The sequence below is a fragment of the Perissodus microlepis genome, chromosome 3 (genome assembly GCF_051167445.1).
Source record: "Perissodus microlepis isolate ML-2025 ecotype Zambia chromosome 3, ASM5116744v1, whole genome shotgun sequence".
Classification (NCBI taxonomy): domain Eukaryota; kingdom Metazoa; phylum Chordata; class Actinopteri; order Cichliformes; family Cichlidae; genus Perissodus; species Perissodus microlepis.
This window is the reverse complement of record NC_140463.1, coordinates 28,006,659-28,021,701: the sequence shown is the minus strand read 5'-3', so window position 1 is coordinate 28,021,701 and position 15,043 is coordinate 28,006,659. Positions and strand designations below refer to the sequence as shown.

The following is a 15,043-nucleotide window of genomic DNA, read 5'->3' as shown; positions in this document are numbered from 1 at the left end:
TATTTGTGAAGTTTGTAAATGGGATAAAAGGGGGTGTTTTACTGTTATTTTGGCATCAGCATTATTATTGCATCAGAATCATATAACAAGCATTGCATTAATGATTCATTGAAGCTTTTGACATTATATTAACATTTGTGTTCCGGTGATTGTCATGACCTGAGGTTAATGTTTTATTTGCAGGGGTCAGGATAATCATACGGTCTTTCATTACAGGTGTAACCATGATCATTTTTATACATATTGCAGTTTGTTGCTCATTATAGAGTTGTGCTCAAGTTAATAAGGGTTAAGAGCTACAGTCAGCGCGATGTCTGGCTGATCTATGGACTGGAGTGACTTTGAGCATAGAAGGCCGCACGCGCTTACACAAGACAAATATCATGCTTTTCTTGGCTCCGGGCGGAGCCTACTGGAGCTATGACACTGGATAGGAGAAAGTCTGATACTTTCTGAGAGATGAGGTCACTAACCTTTTCTTTTAATTTTCTAGCTCCGTTGATTTGACACATTGGAATGTGTCAAAAAAGGGGGGTAAGTTGGGTTTTAACATCAAACAAGGGTTATATGAACATTTTTATGACTAAATTTGTTTTAATAACTTAGGTATGGTAAAGCTTAAGCCAATAGTGACCCAAGAGGTCTCCGGACCTTTTTTAGAGAACCAGTGAGAAGCATAAATCATTTTTCCATGTTTAAGCATTAATCATTGAAATGAATTGAATAGCGTTTAGAAGATAAAATGCCTGTGTTCACGAGAAGCTGAGTACCACACTGGAGAGGAAACCGTGGGACAGTAGGCGGAAGGAAACACATGAGTGGTTTTAATAATTTCTTACACACCTTGCAAATGTGCTTATAAGGAGTTGGCACTTGGTCTTTTGAAGGTCATAAGCTTCGTCCGGCGTGATGGTCCGGACTGATATATTGCAGGTATTGACTTTGAGTGCAGAGGGCTAAATGCAAACACGCTTACACACACATAGGATATGATTAGAATAAGTCCCTGGGACATTCTGAATATTCTAAACCAATTCTGAATCACCAGAAGGTCAGTAGATAACAACAGTAGATTATTAGGGCTGGGCAGAGAGGTGTTTTGGTTTTCTGTCTCTTACAGAGAAAGGAACAGACACCAGACGAGGTCACAGATATACGAGGATCCTTCGCAGCAGAGGCAGACACAGTGACTGCCGAGACACCAACTGGGTCCAAGTGTCATGGCGTTTGGGCTCTGATAAGTCACCTCAAAAGGATGGATCCCATAAACACAGCAATAACCATGAAGGGGTTGGCGGAGATCCAGGAACACCAGACCAACGAGGTTCGAGAGGCTCTTGGGCAAAAGGGGGACACGTTCCTGTTCCTTTTTCTGGGGAATACACGGGATACACGGGATACACAGGACCCGAGGATACACAGATTGTTGTTTGACATCGGGGCAGAATAATCCCCTGATCTGTGCAACGACTGAAGGGTTGTCTAACCCCTGAGGTTAAAGAAAGAAGAGCAGAGGATCACCCAACTGGAAGACACTGGTGGCAGCAGCAATAAAATAAAGGCTAAAAGCTCCTCGGACAGAGGTTCTAGTCTGAGTACGTCTGAAGGGTATAAGGTAGCACCAAAATAAAGCTGTGGGAGAACTGGGGAGTGTCATCTGTACCTGCTACTGTTGGAATAATAGTTCTTCTTGCACCTGGACTGCGCAAACACAGAGGTCATCTCACACATGGTTTGCCCAACAGGGTGACAAAGGGCCTCAGGCGTAAGAAGAAATGAACCCGGCCGCATTGGACTACAGGGTGTAGGTGTGCTCTTTATTCTAAAGAGCACAAAAGGGGGAGTGTCAGATTATAATATTATTTTATGCCATGTTAGACCCTTAATTAAAGATGGTGAATTATTATGTAGTTTTAGTTTGCATTATTCTCCTGAATTAGAAGAAGGTGATAACTATTGCATTTATTAAGCTGAGTTGCATTACATTAGACTGCTGGTTGATTGTGAATGAATGATATTGTTTTATGATGCATTATACTGCTGAGTTATGAGAAATACTGTTTGCAGAAAGTCATCGCCTTATTTGTCTGATTAGAAGAGAACAGAACATACTGGAGTTTTCTGCCCCATCTCAGCAGGAGCAGATAAACAGGGAGCCAAGGTCGTAGCTTAGGCACTGTGTGAGAGAAAGAATGTGAATGTTTAGGCTTTTATGATTAGGTGGGGCCACTAGAGGCTATAAGAGTTTGATCAATGCTCCACCATTTTGAGATCTGATGCTGTCTGCGTACGGTGTCCATCTCCCACGCGTGTGATCATTAAAATCATCGTTTGACTCAACCCGGCCGGACCAGTGTTGTTATTGTGGTTTTTCCTCTTGTATCCATCCCCAATATTTGAATCCGTAACAAAATTAACTCATATCACTGCTAAGTAATGTTAGCTAAGTTCACAGCATATTCCATAATAGCGGCGCCATACTGCATCACACTAACAAAATAATAATCATAATTTTAAAAAATAGCATGTGTTACGTACATGTACAGGAAAATTATTTACTAGCACTCACCTATCATGCGACTAGAGAGCGCAAACTCCGCCATTGTCATTTTCCACCAAACACTCATTACAACAGCAACCAACAGGTATGTTAGCGCACTCATCCCTGACTGGCCGAGGGAGGGGCGGGGTCACACGTTGAAACAGACCCAAGGCAGCCCAGGCAGGGAAATTTTGCTTTTACATTTTGCGACTCATTTTATTTCTCTATCTGATAGGAAAACTGTTCAATCAGATAATTATTTGTGGTGAATGAAATACAGTTACACTCTCAAGCACTTTTACGCACCACATCTGAAATTCAAGCACTTTTCAAACTTTGAAAAGACAACAATACAATTCAAGCATTTTCAAGGATTTCAAGCACCCATACGAACCCTGTATATAGATATTTGTTAGCAATCTGAAGACTGATAAGTAAAATAAAAACAAACTTACCTCTTTCCATGCCCCAGAGTGTTCAAATAAATTCCCAGGGACATAAACAGCTTTTACTAGTTCCAGTAGTTTAACAGCATGCAGACAGAGGGTAGTTTGTTTTTAATATTTAGATATATTTGTTGATCTTTTTTCTGTCTCCTTGGGAATTTGTAAAAATTAATTTAGGATACTGATAGTTGTGAGAAATTGATTTATGTATATATTTTAACTGAATATATGAGAAGACAAATGTTTAATATATCCATTTACAGTGTAATTGGTGTGTGTATGGTATACAAAGGTAAATTCAGAGTGTTGTTCCTGTTGTTTTCTTCTTGTTCTTGTAAAATAAACTAAACTTGTCTTGGACTTGTGTCTAATTATTTTGCCTCTTTGGGCACTCGGTGAAGCTCACGTCTGTGTAATAGAACTTTGTAACTGTCTATTATTGTTTAGTCTCAGTATATTTGTGTTACAGTCCTTTTGATAAAAATCTCTGCCTGATATGTGTCTGCAGCAGAGTATAGATCTTGTTACATTTTTATTTCTGTGTAAAAGGAAGGAAGCAGAAAGAAGTAATAAAAACTCTGTTTCCTTCACAGCTCTTTGGTATCTGCTGTGCTGCTGCTTCACTCTCTCTCTCTTTACAGAAAGTTGTAGAAGTTTTCAGACGTGTCACTGCTGGATGTGAGGATGGGAGCCACTTTGCTCTGTGAGCTGGGCCTATTCTGTGAGTACATCACTGACTTCTATTGTTTGATTCATACTGATCCATAAACATGTTTTAGTAAGAAGAACAGAGCATCAGTCATTTGTACCATTTCAGGTCATGTGATCAGAGGACTCTCATGTTTGTTACCAACATGGTTGTTTGTAGACTGGATTAGATTTTAGTGCACTGACTCAGATCAGAGTGGAGCTGGTTTAGTTTATCTAACAAAGGTTTGTTTCTCCATCAGTGATAATTTGATGCTGATTAAATCATAATATAAAATGTAACCAATAATAGTAGACAATGATAAAACGCCTAAGGGCAGTGATTAAAGCCAGTGCTAGACTTTAATAGCATTTTATTGCAGAAATATTCTTCCTTAGTCAAGGTATAAAAGTGTACTCGACTAATCCTACTCCTGACTAAATGAAACTTGCTTCCTAAAGGAAGATTAGAACTCGTCCAGCCATAAATGGAGATTTAAAAAAGAAAACTCCCAGTAGGCAGGTTTAACTTCAGATGAATGTTGTTTGCTCTAGAAGACACATAAATATGTCAAAAATGATCAACAAATACCACCTTCTAGACAAATTCTTGTTGACAGAAGTGACCCACTGCAATTTGTCAATGACATCAATTTTTGAGATTTTTTTCTAATATACAAAGTAAACACTGGGGAGATCATTTCCCTTTTGGAACCCAGTCTTTCATCTGTTGCCCAAAGAGGATGGCCTGTACCATTTCAGGTCATGTGATCAGAGGACACTCATGTTTTGTTATTAACATGGTTGTTTGTAGACTGGATTAGATTTTAGTGCACTGACTCAGATCATAGTAGACATTGAAAATCTCCAAGTGTTTAAAGGAGCTTGGTAAGAAAGTGACTGGACTTTAAACCCTAGTGGGATTGTCCATAAGAAGATCATTAACTCACTATTGATCATGTGCCTCAAGAAATGAGACACATCATTACCACGAATGTTTTATTTATGTTACATTTGAGTGTCTTTAGTTTGATAATGTCTGAAGTTTCTGTCTTTATTGTAGTGCTCTGTACGCTCCTCTGCAGTGGACACGCTCAAGGTGACTGAACAGTTTTCCTTTTTCAATTTCTTCCTTTTTATTTAATAAAGATTATTCTCAACCTGTATGACTCTAATGCAGATCCTATTTGTGTTTCTTTTTATTTACTTGTCACTGTATTTTCATTTTGTGTGAATATAAATAAAGTGTTATCAATCAATGTCTTGCCTTGAGCATTAAATAAGTGTTTCAGATTGCTAATTGTCTGTTTGTGTTGGATTCTAGATGCTGTGCTAACTATTGAACCCAAATCGTCCAGTTATTTCATTGGAGAGGTTGTTACCTTCAAGTGTAACATGAATGAAGGAAGAAACACTGACTGGTATTACACAATCGACAAGGATGGTCGAGCCTATGTCCGCTACAGTGAATACAAAGACTACACATTCGAAATGAGATCTACAGGTCACAGTGGTAAATACCAGTGCTATGGCAGCTCAAAGTGGTCAGATTATACAAAGAACAGTAATACTGTCTCTGTAACTGTATTAGGTAAGTCCTCAGTGATTAATAATGTGATGATTCCAGTTAAAATACTCATCTGAATTATAAAATTATGTGTTTAATAAATGTTTCATTGAAACTATTTTATTTACGATGTATTGAAACTTTAACCAAGACCATTGCATTTTACCTAACTTTGTTCACAGTACACACTACAACCAAAATACTCATGTGCATGTTTTAATGTATAACAAGAATAACTGTGGATGAAATGTAATTTAAATAATGAAAAAAAGAAACATCAAAGGCTCCATATAATTTAAGGTGACGATGTTTCTGTTGTCTAAATGTGAAACCAGGCAGATCCCTCTGAACCCATCGTGTGTTTCCTTCAACAGTGAACTGCATTAGTTTACATTCAGTGTGACTTCTTCAGGTCAGAGAATGGACAAACATTTGTACTGTGCTTATTTAGAGATCTACAACCTGAATTACCTGACTAACCTCAAAATTGTAGCTCTCTCACCATGTTAGAAAAAATTAAAATGATCTTAAACTGTATTAAAAAAAAAAATTTAAATTAGGATTAGCATTCAACTTTATTGTCATTACACATCTATAAATACAGGGTAAGGAAATACAGTTTGCATCTGAACAGAGTGCAAGAGTAGTAAGTGCTAAAAAATAGGAGCAATTATATACAGATAAGGGTAGTATAAATAAATGGTGGGATAGTTATGAACAGATTATGTACAGAGAGAGCAAATATACAGATGACCTACAGACAAATGTAAAGATGTACTGTGTATACATATGTACGGATATACAGATGTTCTGTATTGCTATACAGATGGGCAGAAATACAGATGTACTATGAACAAATATACAGCTTTGCTAAATATATACAGATGTGCTACATATGGTAAACAGATCTACAAAGTGCTATGAACATATTCATAGTGGAAGTGTAGCGCTCTGAGCAGCCTATAATAGTGAAGAGTGTACGCACTATACCAGAGACTATACTATGTCAGTGTCCTAAACTATAGCAGTAACCAATGTAAGCATATGGTGAAGGTTGAGAATGAATGACAGTCATGATCATGGTTATTGGGAAGGATAAGGGGGTGTGGATGGAAAGGTTCAGCAGGGGACTGAGTTCAGTAAGGTGACAGCTGTGGGGAAGAAACTGTTCATAAACCTGCTGGTTTTAGTCTGTAGGGTCCTGTAGCATCATCTGAAGGGGAGGAGCTGGAAGAGTTTATTGGCAGGATGAGAGGAGTCCCTGAATGATGTGTGCTCAGCATAGACATCTCTTCTTGGAAGTTGGAATTTAAATAAAATGAAAACATAGTTTAAAATGTATGTTCAATAGCTGTATGTTTTCCTTTGGTCTTTTTGATAACAGCATATAGACCCAGGGCCACACTGACAGCAGGAACAACAATCATACCAGTAGGGGGCAGTGTGACACTGACCTGCTCTGTGCAGAGCTCTGATGGATGGAAATATGAGTGGTTCAGACGAACCCAAAGAACCTCTTATGTTCAAATCAGAGATCAACAAAACAGAGATATCAGAGTATCTCAAGGAGGAATCTACAGCTGCAGAGGAACAAGAGGAAACCCAGTTTACTACACTGATAAAAGTGATGACCTCACCATTGAGATAACCTGTGAGTTCAGTCATTTAGTTTGAAATATACATTCACTCATGATTATCAAACACACAATGTGAAGTTTTCTGTTTTGATTTCATGTTTCTGTTTGTATCTCAACTGTTAATATGTGTAAACAGTTTTCAATAAAGTTGTTGTAAAACAACAACCCAACTGGCCTCAGATATTCAGAGGTGAGACGATCACTCTGACATGTGAGGTGCAGGAAGGAGGTGAAACCACTGAGTGGGAGTATGAATGGAGACGACCCGGGACACCCACACAGTGGACACACAATAATGATGTGACATTCAGAGTTTCTGAGTCCAGCAGTGGAGACTACATGTGTAAGAGTCGACGCAGAGATGACTCATATTCTTCAACAGAGTGGAGTGAAGCCTTCACATTGTCAGTATCAAGTAAGTCATGTTTGTTGTGTGATCTCCATTTGACAAATGTCCTAATGGTCAGCACAGGATGAATTCAATGGTCTACAAAGCATGTTACATTGTTAGTCAGACAAAGAGCTGCAGCTGATAGTAGCCTCATTGTAGACAGTTTGTCACCACTTTGTGTCATGAACTTTCAGCTGGTATAGAGACGCCAATGCTGACCTGCTGCTCCATCATCTGAGGACCATAATGACAGAAATACAAAAACAGAAAAAAACTGACCAGGTGGAAAAATTGTAAGCAGACACTGAGGTGATTTCTGTGCAAATACAAATTGGACAGAATGTGTGCCCCGAAGATGCAGTATATAAGCCATATTATATTATCCCTTTTTTAGATAGTAAGATTTATGTTTTTTTTCTTCAATTACTAATCGTCTTTGTGATTGATAGAGTTACAAGGAGTAATGCAATATTTTCCTGGTTCAGTTGCATTACTGTGGGGTGAGGCATCCTAGAGATAGTGATTTGGTTGCATCAATCAACATTTTTAGTGACTGACTTTTTGGTTTGTTTTGCCAACCGAGGTGAACTGTGTGAAGATTTTTCTTCTTTCTTTTTTTTTGTCATGAAACTGATGCTTTCAAACACTTTATTTAAGAACTTTGCATGAGCAGTGGTAGATAAATGAATGCATTTTGTTGTATTAATGGAACAAACGGTGATGTGTGAGTTTTTGATATTAGTGTGTATGTGTTCAACAGGAGGTTTATAGATACAGAGATATGTTGATATGTTTCTTCTGATCATGTAGGAAGAAGACTATTTCCTAATCAAAGCAAACTTACCATGAAAAAATAATCTAAACAAATGAAAGTGCTTTATGAAAGTCTGAAATTAAAAATCTTATAACTAAAATGTCTCTATTTCAAATTACTCTGAGCAGCTACATGGTCTCGGAATTATAAATTTCCATTGGTAAGAAGTTTTGTGTCATCTGTTGTGAAAATAAGAAGGAATCACACAGAATAAGCACAAGTATTATTTTATAAATACAACGAAGAATCATCATGAAACAGAAAAAAATAAACACTAAAAGAATAAAATGCATTATAGGCATCTGTAAGATTACTCATACCATTTCAGTTTAGTCTTATTCCTTCCTTTGTGTTGTTGGAAACTGGAGAGGAGGTTTATTCCCAACAACATACAGACACATCTTTGTGTCTTTGTTTAAACTCAACAGCAGATCAACCACAGGCCCAAGTAACTTCTGATATGAGAGACATTCCAGTAGGGGGCAGTGTGACCCTGACCTGCTCTGTGAACTCATCATCATCATCTGGATGGAGATACTACTGGTACAGAGATGAGAACTCTTCTGAACCTCTGACCACACAAGATGCAGTTTTCCACTCAAATGGACAAATCAGTGTCTCACAGGAAGGACTCTACAGGTGCAGAGGAGGAAGAGGAAACCCAGTTTACTACACAGAGGACAGCCAGTCAGTCAGGATTGATACAAAGGGTGAGTTTATAATATATTATTTAACTTTTTTTAACTTATAACTTAGGTTCAGTTTAAAACTTATGTTTCTTATCCACAGTAGATGTCTCAAGTCCTGAAATCTCTTCATTTCCTGTTCTGATGCTCATTGGAGCAATTTCTGGAATTACATTTATTTTCATCCTGCTCTTGTTGTATTGCTGTAAAAAGTTCAAAGGTGAGATTTTCATTTTTTTTCCTAATATTACATATTTTATATCTTAAATGATTAAATACACAGATGCAGCATTGAGTCATAAAATGCAAACTGTTCACAAGAATGTATAATCCACAACAACATAAAACAAACATCTAATTTTACATTTTTAATAAAGGTGCTGCTAATGAGCAGACACTCAGTCAGGATGAAGATCAGCAGCAAGTGTACTCCTCTCTTCTTCATGGTTAGTTTTTCATGTAGTTTTAAATGTTTCTGATCCTATTTGCAACAAGACTGTACTTATTACATCTGCTGCAGCTTTTAATATAAATGTTATTTGTAAGAATATTTGTGTTTAAATTAGTATCACAGACATGAGGTGACTGATTTTCTCTGACCTGCAGGTGATCGTTGTGTCTATGAGACAGTCAGAAGATGTGAAAACACTGAAAATGGTAAAGTTTACACTTTCATTAAAACAGAGCTTGTGGAAGCTGGATGATTATACAATAACTGTGTTTAACATGAAAGTTAATCAGATTATTATTTCAGGTCCAGCAGAAGGTGATTACACCAATGTCACATCTGTGATTCAGCTCAAAGTCATTAACAAGACAAGTGAGTGCACAAAATGTGAGATGATGACCATGAGAAAATACCTTTTTTTTTTTTTTTTTGCCTGTCCCGTTTGGCTCTTTTGCCATCAGAATTATTGTCTAAAGGCAAAGAAAGATGCCCAACGGATTTACTTTACCAAATTGACCATCCCAGCCTTGCCGTAATGGTCCATTTGAGTCACCTTTTATTGTTTATTTTATTTTCACTTGCTGAATACGGGACAGACTTGACTGGGGGAAAGAAGGGGAGAAAGAAAGAGGGAAAGAGAAACAACTGAGAAGAGGGACGGGGGAGAAGGGCAAAAAACAAAAACCAACAGAATGGGCAGAAAAAAAAAAAAAAAATGCATCTATCGATCACCTGGATCACCTGTTGAGAAAGAAAAAAGAAAACAAGCAGAAGAGAACAAGAGTAATAGAATAAACAACATCACAATGATATATGGGAATATGACAGTAAATACTAAATATTAAACATTATTGTGCAGCACGTAAGATCAACAGAACACAGTGTGCTTTGAGGTAGGAGCCAAAAAGGGTGTAGTTTGTGTGTGTGAGCACCCGTGTGTACACCTGTGAGCATGGACGCGCTTGTTTTTTTAAAAGGTTCCTTCATGTAATGATCTGCTAGAGGGTGTGGGGAGCCACTGCCCCGTCCTCCAGGGCATGAAGCAGGTATGGAGGAGATCAAACCCCAGACATCCAGAGGCCCCCAGAACACAAGAGATCAAGGAAGACCAACAGAGGGGCAGCCGCGCCACTGTCCCAGAAAGAGCTGAGGAGAGTCCCAGATGAGGGCTCACTCAGCAGCCGCGGAGCAGAAGCCAGGGGGGGTTGCAGTGACGTGCCCGTGAGCTCCGCCGGCAGCCAGCTGTGCCTGAGTGACCGAGCCCCAGGCTGAGAGGCCGAGGGCACCCCACCCCCGAAGTGGCCCGAGCAAGCCCCAGGCTCCAGGCCCCGACAAGCAGCCACCAAGGAGTGAGCCGGTGTGTACCTGGACGCCCATCCCCGGACACAAAGAACCACCAATGCACTGATGTCTGAGGGCGTCTGCCACTGGCAGGGGAAGTGGTGGGGGGAGATAGGCCTCCAAACCTTGGAGGGCCTGAGATGTCCCCAGAGAGGTGGCGTCTGATACCCAACCTGACATATAGACACAGACATACAGGCACACACAGATACAAACATCCATTCCCACCCTCATGCTCTCATATGCAATTACTCCACACTCAACCAACGTGGAGACAAACATAAAGAGATGCTGTACACACGATCACACTCCCCAAGCATACTCTACGAACCGGGTCTAGGTACCCTTGCCCCTGGAGGGGGGAACTGCACCCAGACCCAGGTGGTGTAACCCTTTTCCCTGCGGTGGGGAGAGGCAGACCGCCCCGACTCCGCAGCAGCAGGGAGGCCCCACACTCCAGACCGCAGTCGGACGGCCAACTCCTCCTTCTAGCCTCCCCGCTCCAGCAGGCCGCAGAGAACGGGGGTGAGAGAAGACTCCAAACCTCCCTCCACCCACTCATTGTAGTGTTGATGCATGTGTGTTCTAAGGTGCATTTAAAACCCAGGAGGGCATGGAGCTACCTGCCAGAGAGCAGCAGGTAAGCGCATAGTCCCTCCTGCTAGCCCTCAATGTCTACGTGTATTTAAAATTGAGAGGTGGGCAATGACGCCAGGGGTGAGGTGTGCACCCTGATGGTCTTTTGGAATCCGTGTAGCGTGCCCACCCCCAAGATCCTATATGTATGTGTAATGAGAGTGTGAGTAATGTGAATGTCTAAGTTGTGGGATAAAATTGAGGCAGAGGCAGCCAGAAGGGGACAGAGGGTGGGGTAGCCTCCTCTGCACCCTGGTGACACACCCCTACTCCAAGGCCCTGCATGTGTGGGTGGTTGTGGTGGAGCGGGAAGAGAGAGGCAGCTGGAGATGGGGAGGGAAGGAAGGGAGGGGCAAGTGACCCCTCCCTGGGGCCAGCTCCCCCGCTGACCCCAGTAGGCACCCCCATACTCCGCGACCTGCCAGGGAAAGGGGGCCCAGGCCCATCCAGACCGGGGTCCAGTGCAGCAGCGCCGCCCGGCCCCACAGAGCCCGGGACAGTCCACCCAACCCCACCACAGAGAAAACTGCTCCCCCTCCTGCAGAGAGAGTTCCCGAAGAGAGGAAAGCTCCTGCAAGATGTGACAACCTCCCTCACCAGTTGAAGAGCCCCCCAGGTGGCTCGACACACCGGCGGCACCCTGTGCCAGGGCCGGGCCCCCATGCACCCACCCGCCCACAACCCCGGCAACACACCAACCAGGACCCAAGCCCCCGAGGCCCGGCCAGGGCCCCAGCCCAGAGACGGAGCGCCCCCAGAACCTCACGCCCATCCCGGACCCACCCAGGGGCAGCCAGGCTACCAGGTCAGTAACCCACGTCCGTCAGCACAGACCCTCCCCTAGCCCCGCTGCACGCAGCCACGAGGAAACCGTCACCTGAGAGCCAACAGAGCCCCCAATTGGACATGACCGCTACCCCGGGTTGAGCCCCCCAAGAAAGATGCCTCCGGGGAACCCCCCGACGCCCTAAGCCTGTCCCTACCCCCACACCAATCACAACAGTGAAAGCGGGACCAAACTATGACCCCCCACCCCCACTAGGTGATGGAGCTGATCAAAGGAGCCCAGAGCAATTGATCTGATGTGGTGGCAGAGGCTGTATCAAGACTAATGTAATCTAATAGATAATTTCTATATTGGTTAGAATTAAGATTATTTTTATTTTTCCAGTTTATGAGGACTGTTTTCTTGGCTATGCATAGGGCAGTGAAAACCATATGGGCTATATTCTTTTCTGAAGTGACATTATCTAAGCTGCCCAACAAACACATTAAGGGGGAAGTTGGAATGTTACATTTGAGACACTTTGATAAGTCTTCACATATCTCGCACCAAAACTTCTGAACTGGTGGACAGGTGGGAGAAAATACCTTGATAATTATCATCATTAATAATTACACATGAAATGCTTTCATTTGATCACCTCAACAGGGCAACGTGGTGACCCAGAGGAGAGCTCTGACTACAATAATGTCAATCCAAATTCAGCCACAGCTCTAAAATCTTAACAACAGCTCTTTAGCTGTTTTGTGATTGTCGATTGAGCCAGCACCGAAAATGTATTTAATGGAAAAGAAAGAAGACTCCACAAGAACCACCTGCAGACCACCCTGTGTGATGCTGCACTTGCCAAAAGACAAACTCTTGCAGCACTCCATCCATGTCAGATAAAGTGACACTGCCAGAGACTTCCCATTCAGGCAAACACCAGACCTCTTGTATCCATCAGATTACTTGAAATAACTGTACATACTTCTTTCTCCTGTCATTTTTAAAAATTTCTTATACTGTAAATATTCAAATTTTATTGTAAATGTTCATTTTAATCAGGTTTTGTTATTATTCAAATCTGTGTTTCATTATAATTCAAAATTAGTTTTTTTTTTTGGTTTTTTTTTTTACCATTTTTTAAAGAAAGAGAACAATCCGTTTACTGTTTCTGTCATATGATGACTGTGTGGCAGACAGAGCAGGACCTTAAATGCAGAACATGGTAATAAACTTTAAAAAAAAATCTTGGTTTTATTCTCTGTGACTCACAGAACAAATTTAAACAGATAAGACAGAAGACACACAACCAAAGAGGGTCGAATGCGTCAAGAAACAAGGCGAGACTCAAACAATAAATGCATAAAAAGTAACATAGGAAGAGGAAACAGGTGGAAGAACAGCTGGGACTAACTGGGGAAATGATGGGGAAAGTAAAGCTGACCACTAACATATAAGAAAAAGGTTACCAAAAGAAAACCGGGAGTAACGAACACCTACCACAGACACAAAGACTTAACAAGGTATGTAAAACATACTCTCAAAAGTGGAGTACGAGGATTTAACATTTATATGTTTATCTATATGCTATTCTCCAAATAATTAATCATGCTTAATTCTAATTGAAGTATGACCCTAATTAATAGGATGAACAAGAAAACCTAGTTTGATCAATGAAAATTGTTTTAATGTCTGGATTTTGCCTGCACTGGCATCATTCACCTCCAACCTCAACATATTAGTCTGTGTGTGTGAGACTGGCTGCAGGAATGTGGTGAAGATAAGAGTGTGGAAGTCTGTGGCATGTCATCATGTGTGAGTGTTAAGTAGGTTGGTGATAGTTAATCATGCTTAATACTAATCAGAACCAATATAAAGGGTCTTTCTGGAGGCGTCTGGCTGAATCCATGACACAGAAGAAAAATTAAACTGAAGCAGAACATAAACAAACTATGACCAAGAACTAAACTGTAGCCTGATGGTGTAAACACAAAAACATTATATGGTATCATAAATGTATGAAGCAAAAATTAGGCCCAATTACTCAGGATACTGAAGAATATGAATCTTGGTCTGTAACTTAAAGCTGGGTCTAAAGACGCAGCACCATGACAGTCCCTGATCTCCTGCTATGTCACGTTTTCTGTGCAGCCTTAGTCAGCCTAAGAAGTGTGATTTCACCAGAACTGCTGTAATAAGTGAAGAGAAACACAAGGAAACTATGTTAAGCTTAAGAAAGGCAAGTATACACAGCAGGACACACAGTGTGGGAGCCAGGTTAATATAGTTCAATTTATATTTGCTGTTAAACTTATTTTGGGTAATTAGTAATTTAGTAAATTCATGTTCATAGTGAAACTAAAATTATTTTATTGTGTTTTGGCTTGGTAAAGTAAAACTTTGAATATGTTAACTTTAAAGGCTACGTTTATACTTTAAATCTATGCATCATGGATTTATGCAAATAAGTGCACGGTGCTGAGGGGGGGGGTATCAGAGCCAAGATGCTGCAGAGCCACACAGTTTTTTCTACCGTAGTTTGTTGTTGAGGGTAACTTAGACCTGATTACGCCTGTAAGACAATTTACATGCTCTGAATTATATTTCTGTTTGTATATTTTCATATCAAAGTCCCGTGGAAGGTTTTTCCTCTTCAAATAAACATACACGAGTGAAGGACGGGGAAACACACAGTACCCCACAGAAACAATTTGCTTGGAAGTTCTATTTTTATAAACGAAAAGAAAAATTGCTGACAGGACTACTAAAAAGAGGAACGATGCTGCCCAGTCTATGAGTTCTGTTCAGGATGAGGAATAATGAAACTATATCCACAGACAGAACATGTTTAAGTGGACAGATTACAAACTGTACAGAGCTTCATGTGTAGACAAAATCAAAATAAGACAAGTTTTTATTGCTGTCAGGTTTAAAAAGTCCAAAAGGAATCAATACTAGGAAAACTGACTTATGAACACACAAGTGATGTAATGATCCAGGGAACACTAGAATACACACAGCTAAGTATCTGGGTAACAAGAGCAAATACACAACAGAGACAGAAAACTGCAAAAGCAAC

The 15,043-nt window shown here is 40.7% G+C and overlaps 1 protein-coding gene across 1 annotated transcript; it reads left to right on the top strand.

Moving 5' to 3' along the window:
- The first annotated feature begins 3,629 nt into the window (after positions 1-3,629).
- On the top strand, positions 3,630-12,901 carry LOC146390965 (Fc receptor-like protein 5). Its single transcript, XM_084923855.1, has 11 exons — positions 3,630-3,709; positions 4,739-4,774; positions 5,000-5,266; positions 6,627-6,893; positions 7,016-7,294; positions 8,513-8,794; positions 8,874-8,990; positions 9,148-9,216; positions 9,377-9,427; positions 9,525-9,590; positions 12,628-12,901. Exons 1-11 carry the CDS (start codon positions 3,673-3,675, stop codon positions 12,702-12,704), a joined length of 1,548 nt encoding a protein of 515 aa, XP_084779981.1. The 5' UTR covers positions 3,630-3,672; the 3' UTR covers positions 12,705-12,901.
- Positions 12,902-15,043: the final 2,142 nt, after the last annotated feature.

Bases quoted from the DNA above. Each gene is read 5' to 3' on its own strand.
- LOC146390965 (XM_084923855.1), top strand. From the start codon at position 3,673: ATGGGAGCCACTTTGCTCTGTGAGCTGGGCCTATTCT. The intron at 6,894-7,015 runs GTGAGTTCAGTC...ATGTGTAAACAG, and splicing joins CCTCACCATTGAGATAACCT to TTTTCAATAAAGTTGTTGTA. The intron at 8,795-8,873 runs GTGAGTTTATAA...TCTTATCCACAG, and splicing joins AGTCAGGATTGATACAAAGG to TAGATGTCTCAAGTCCTGAA.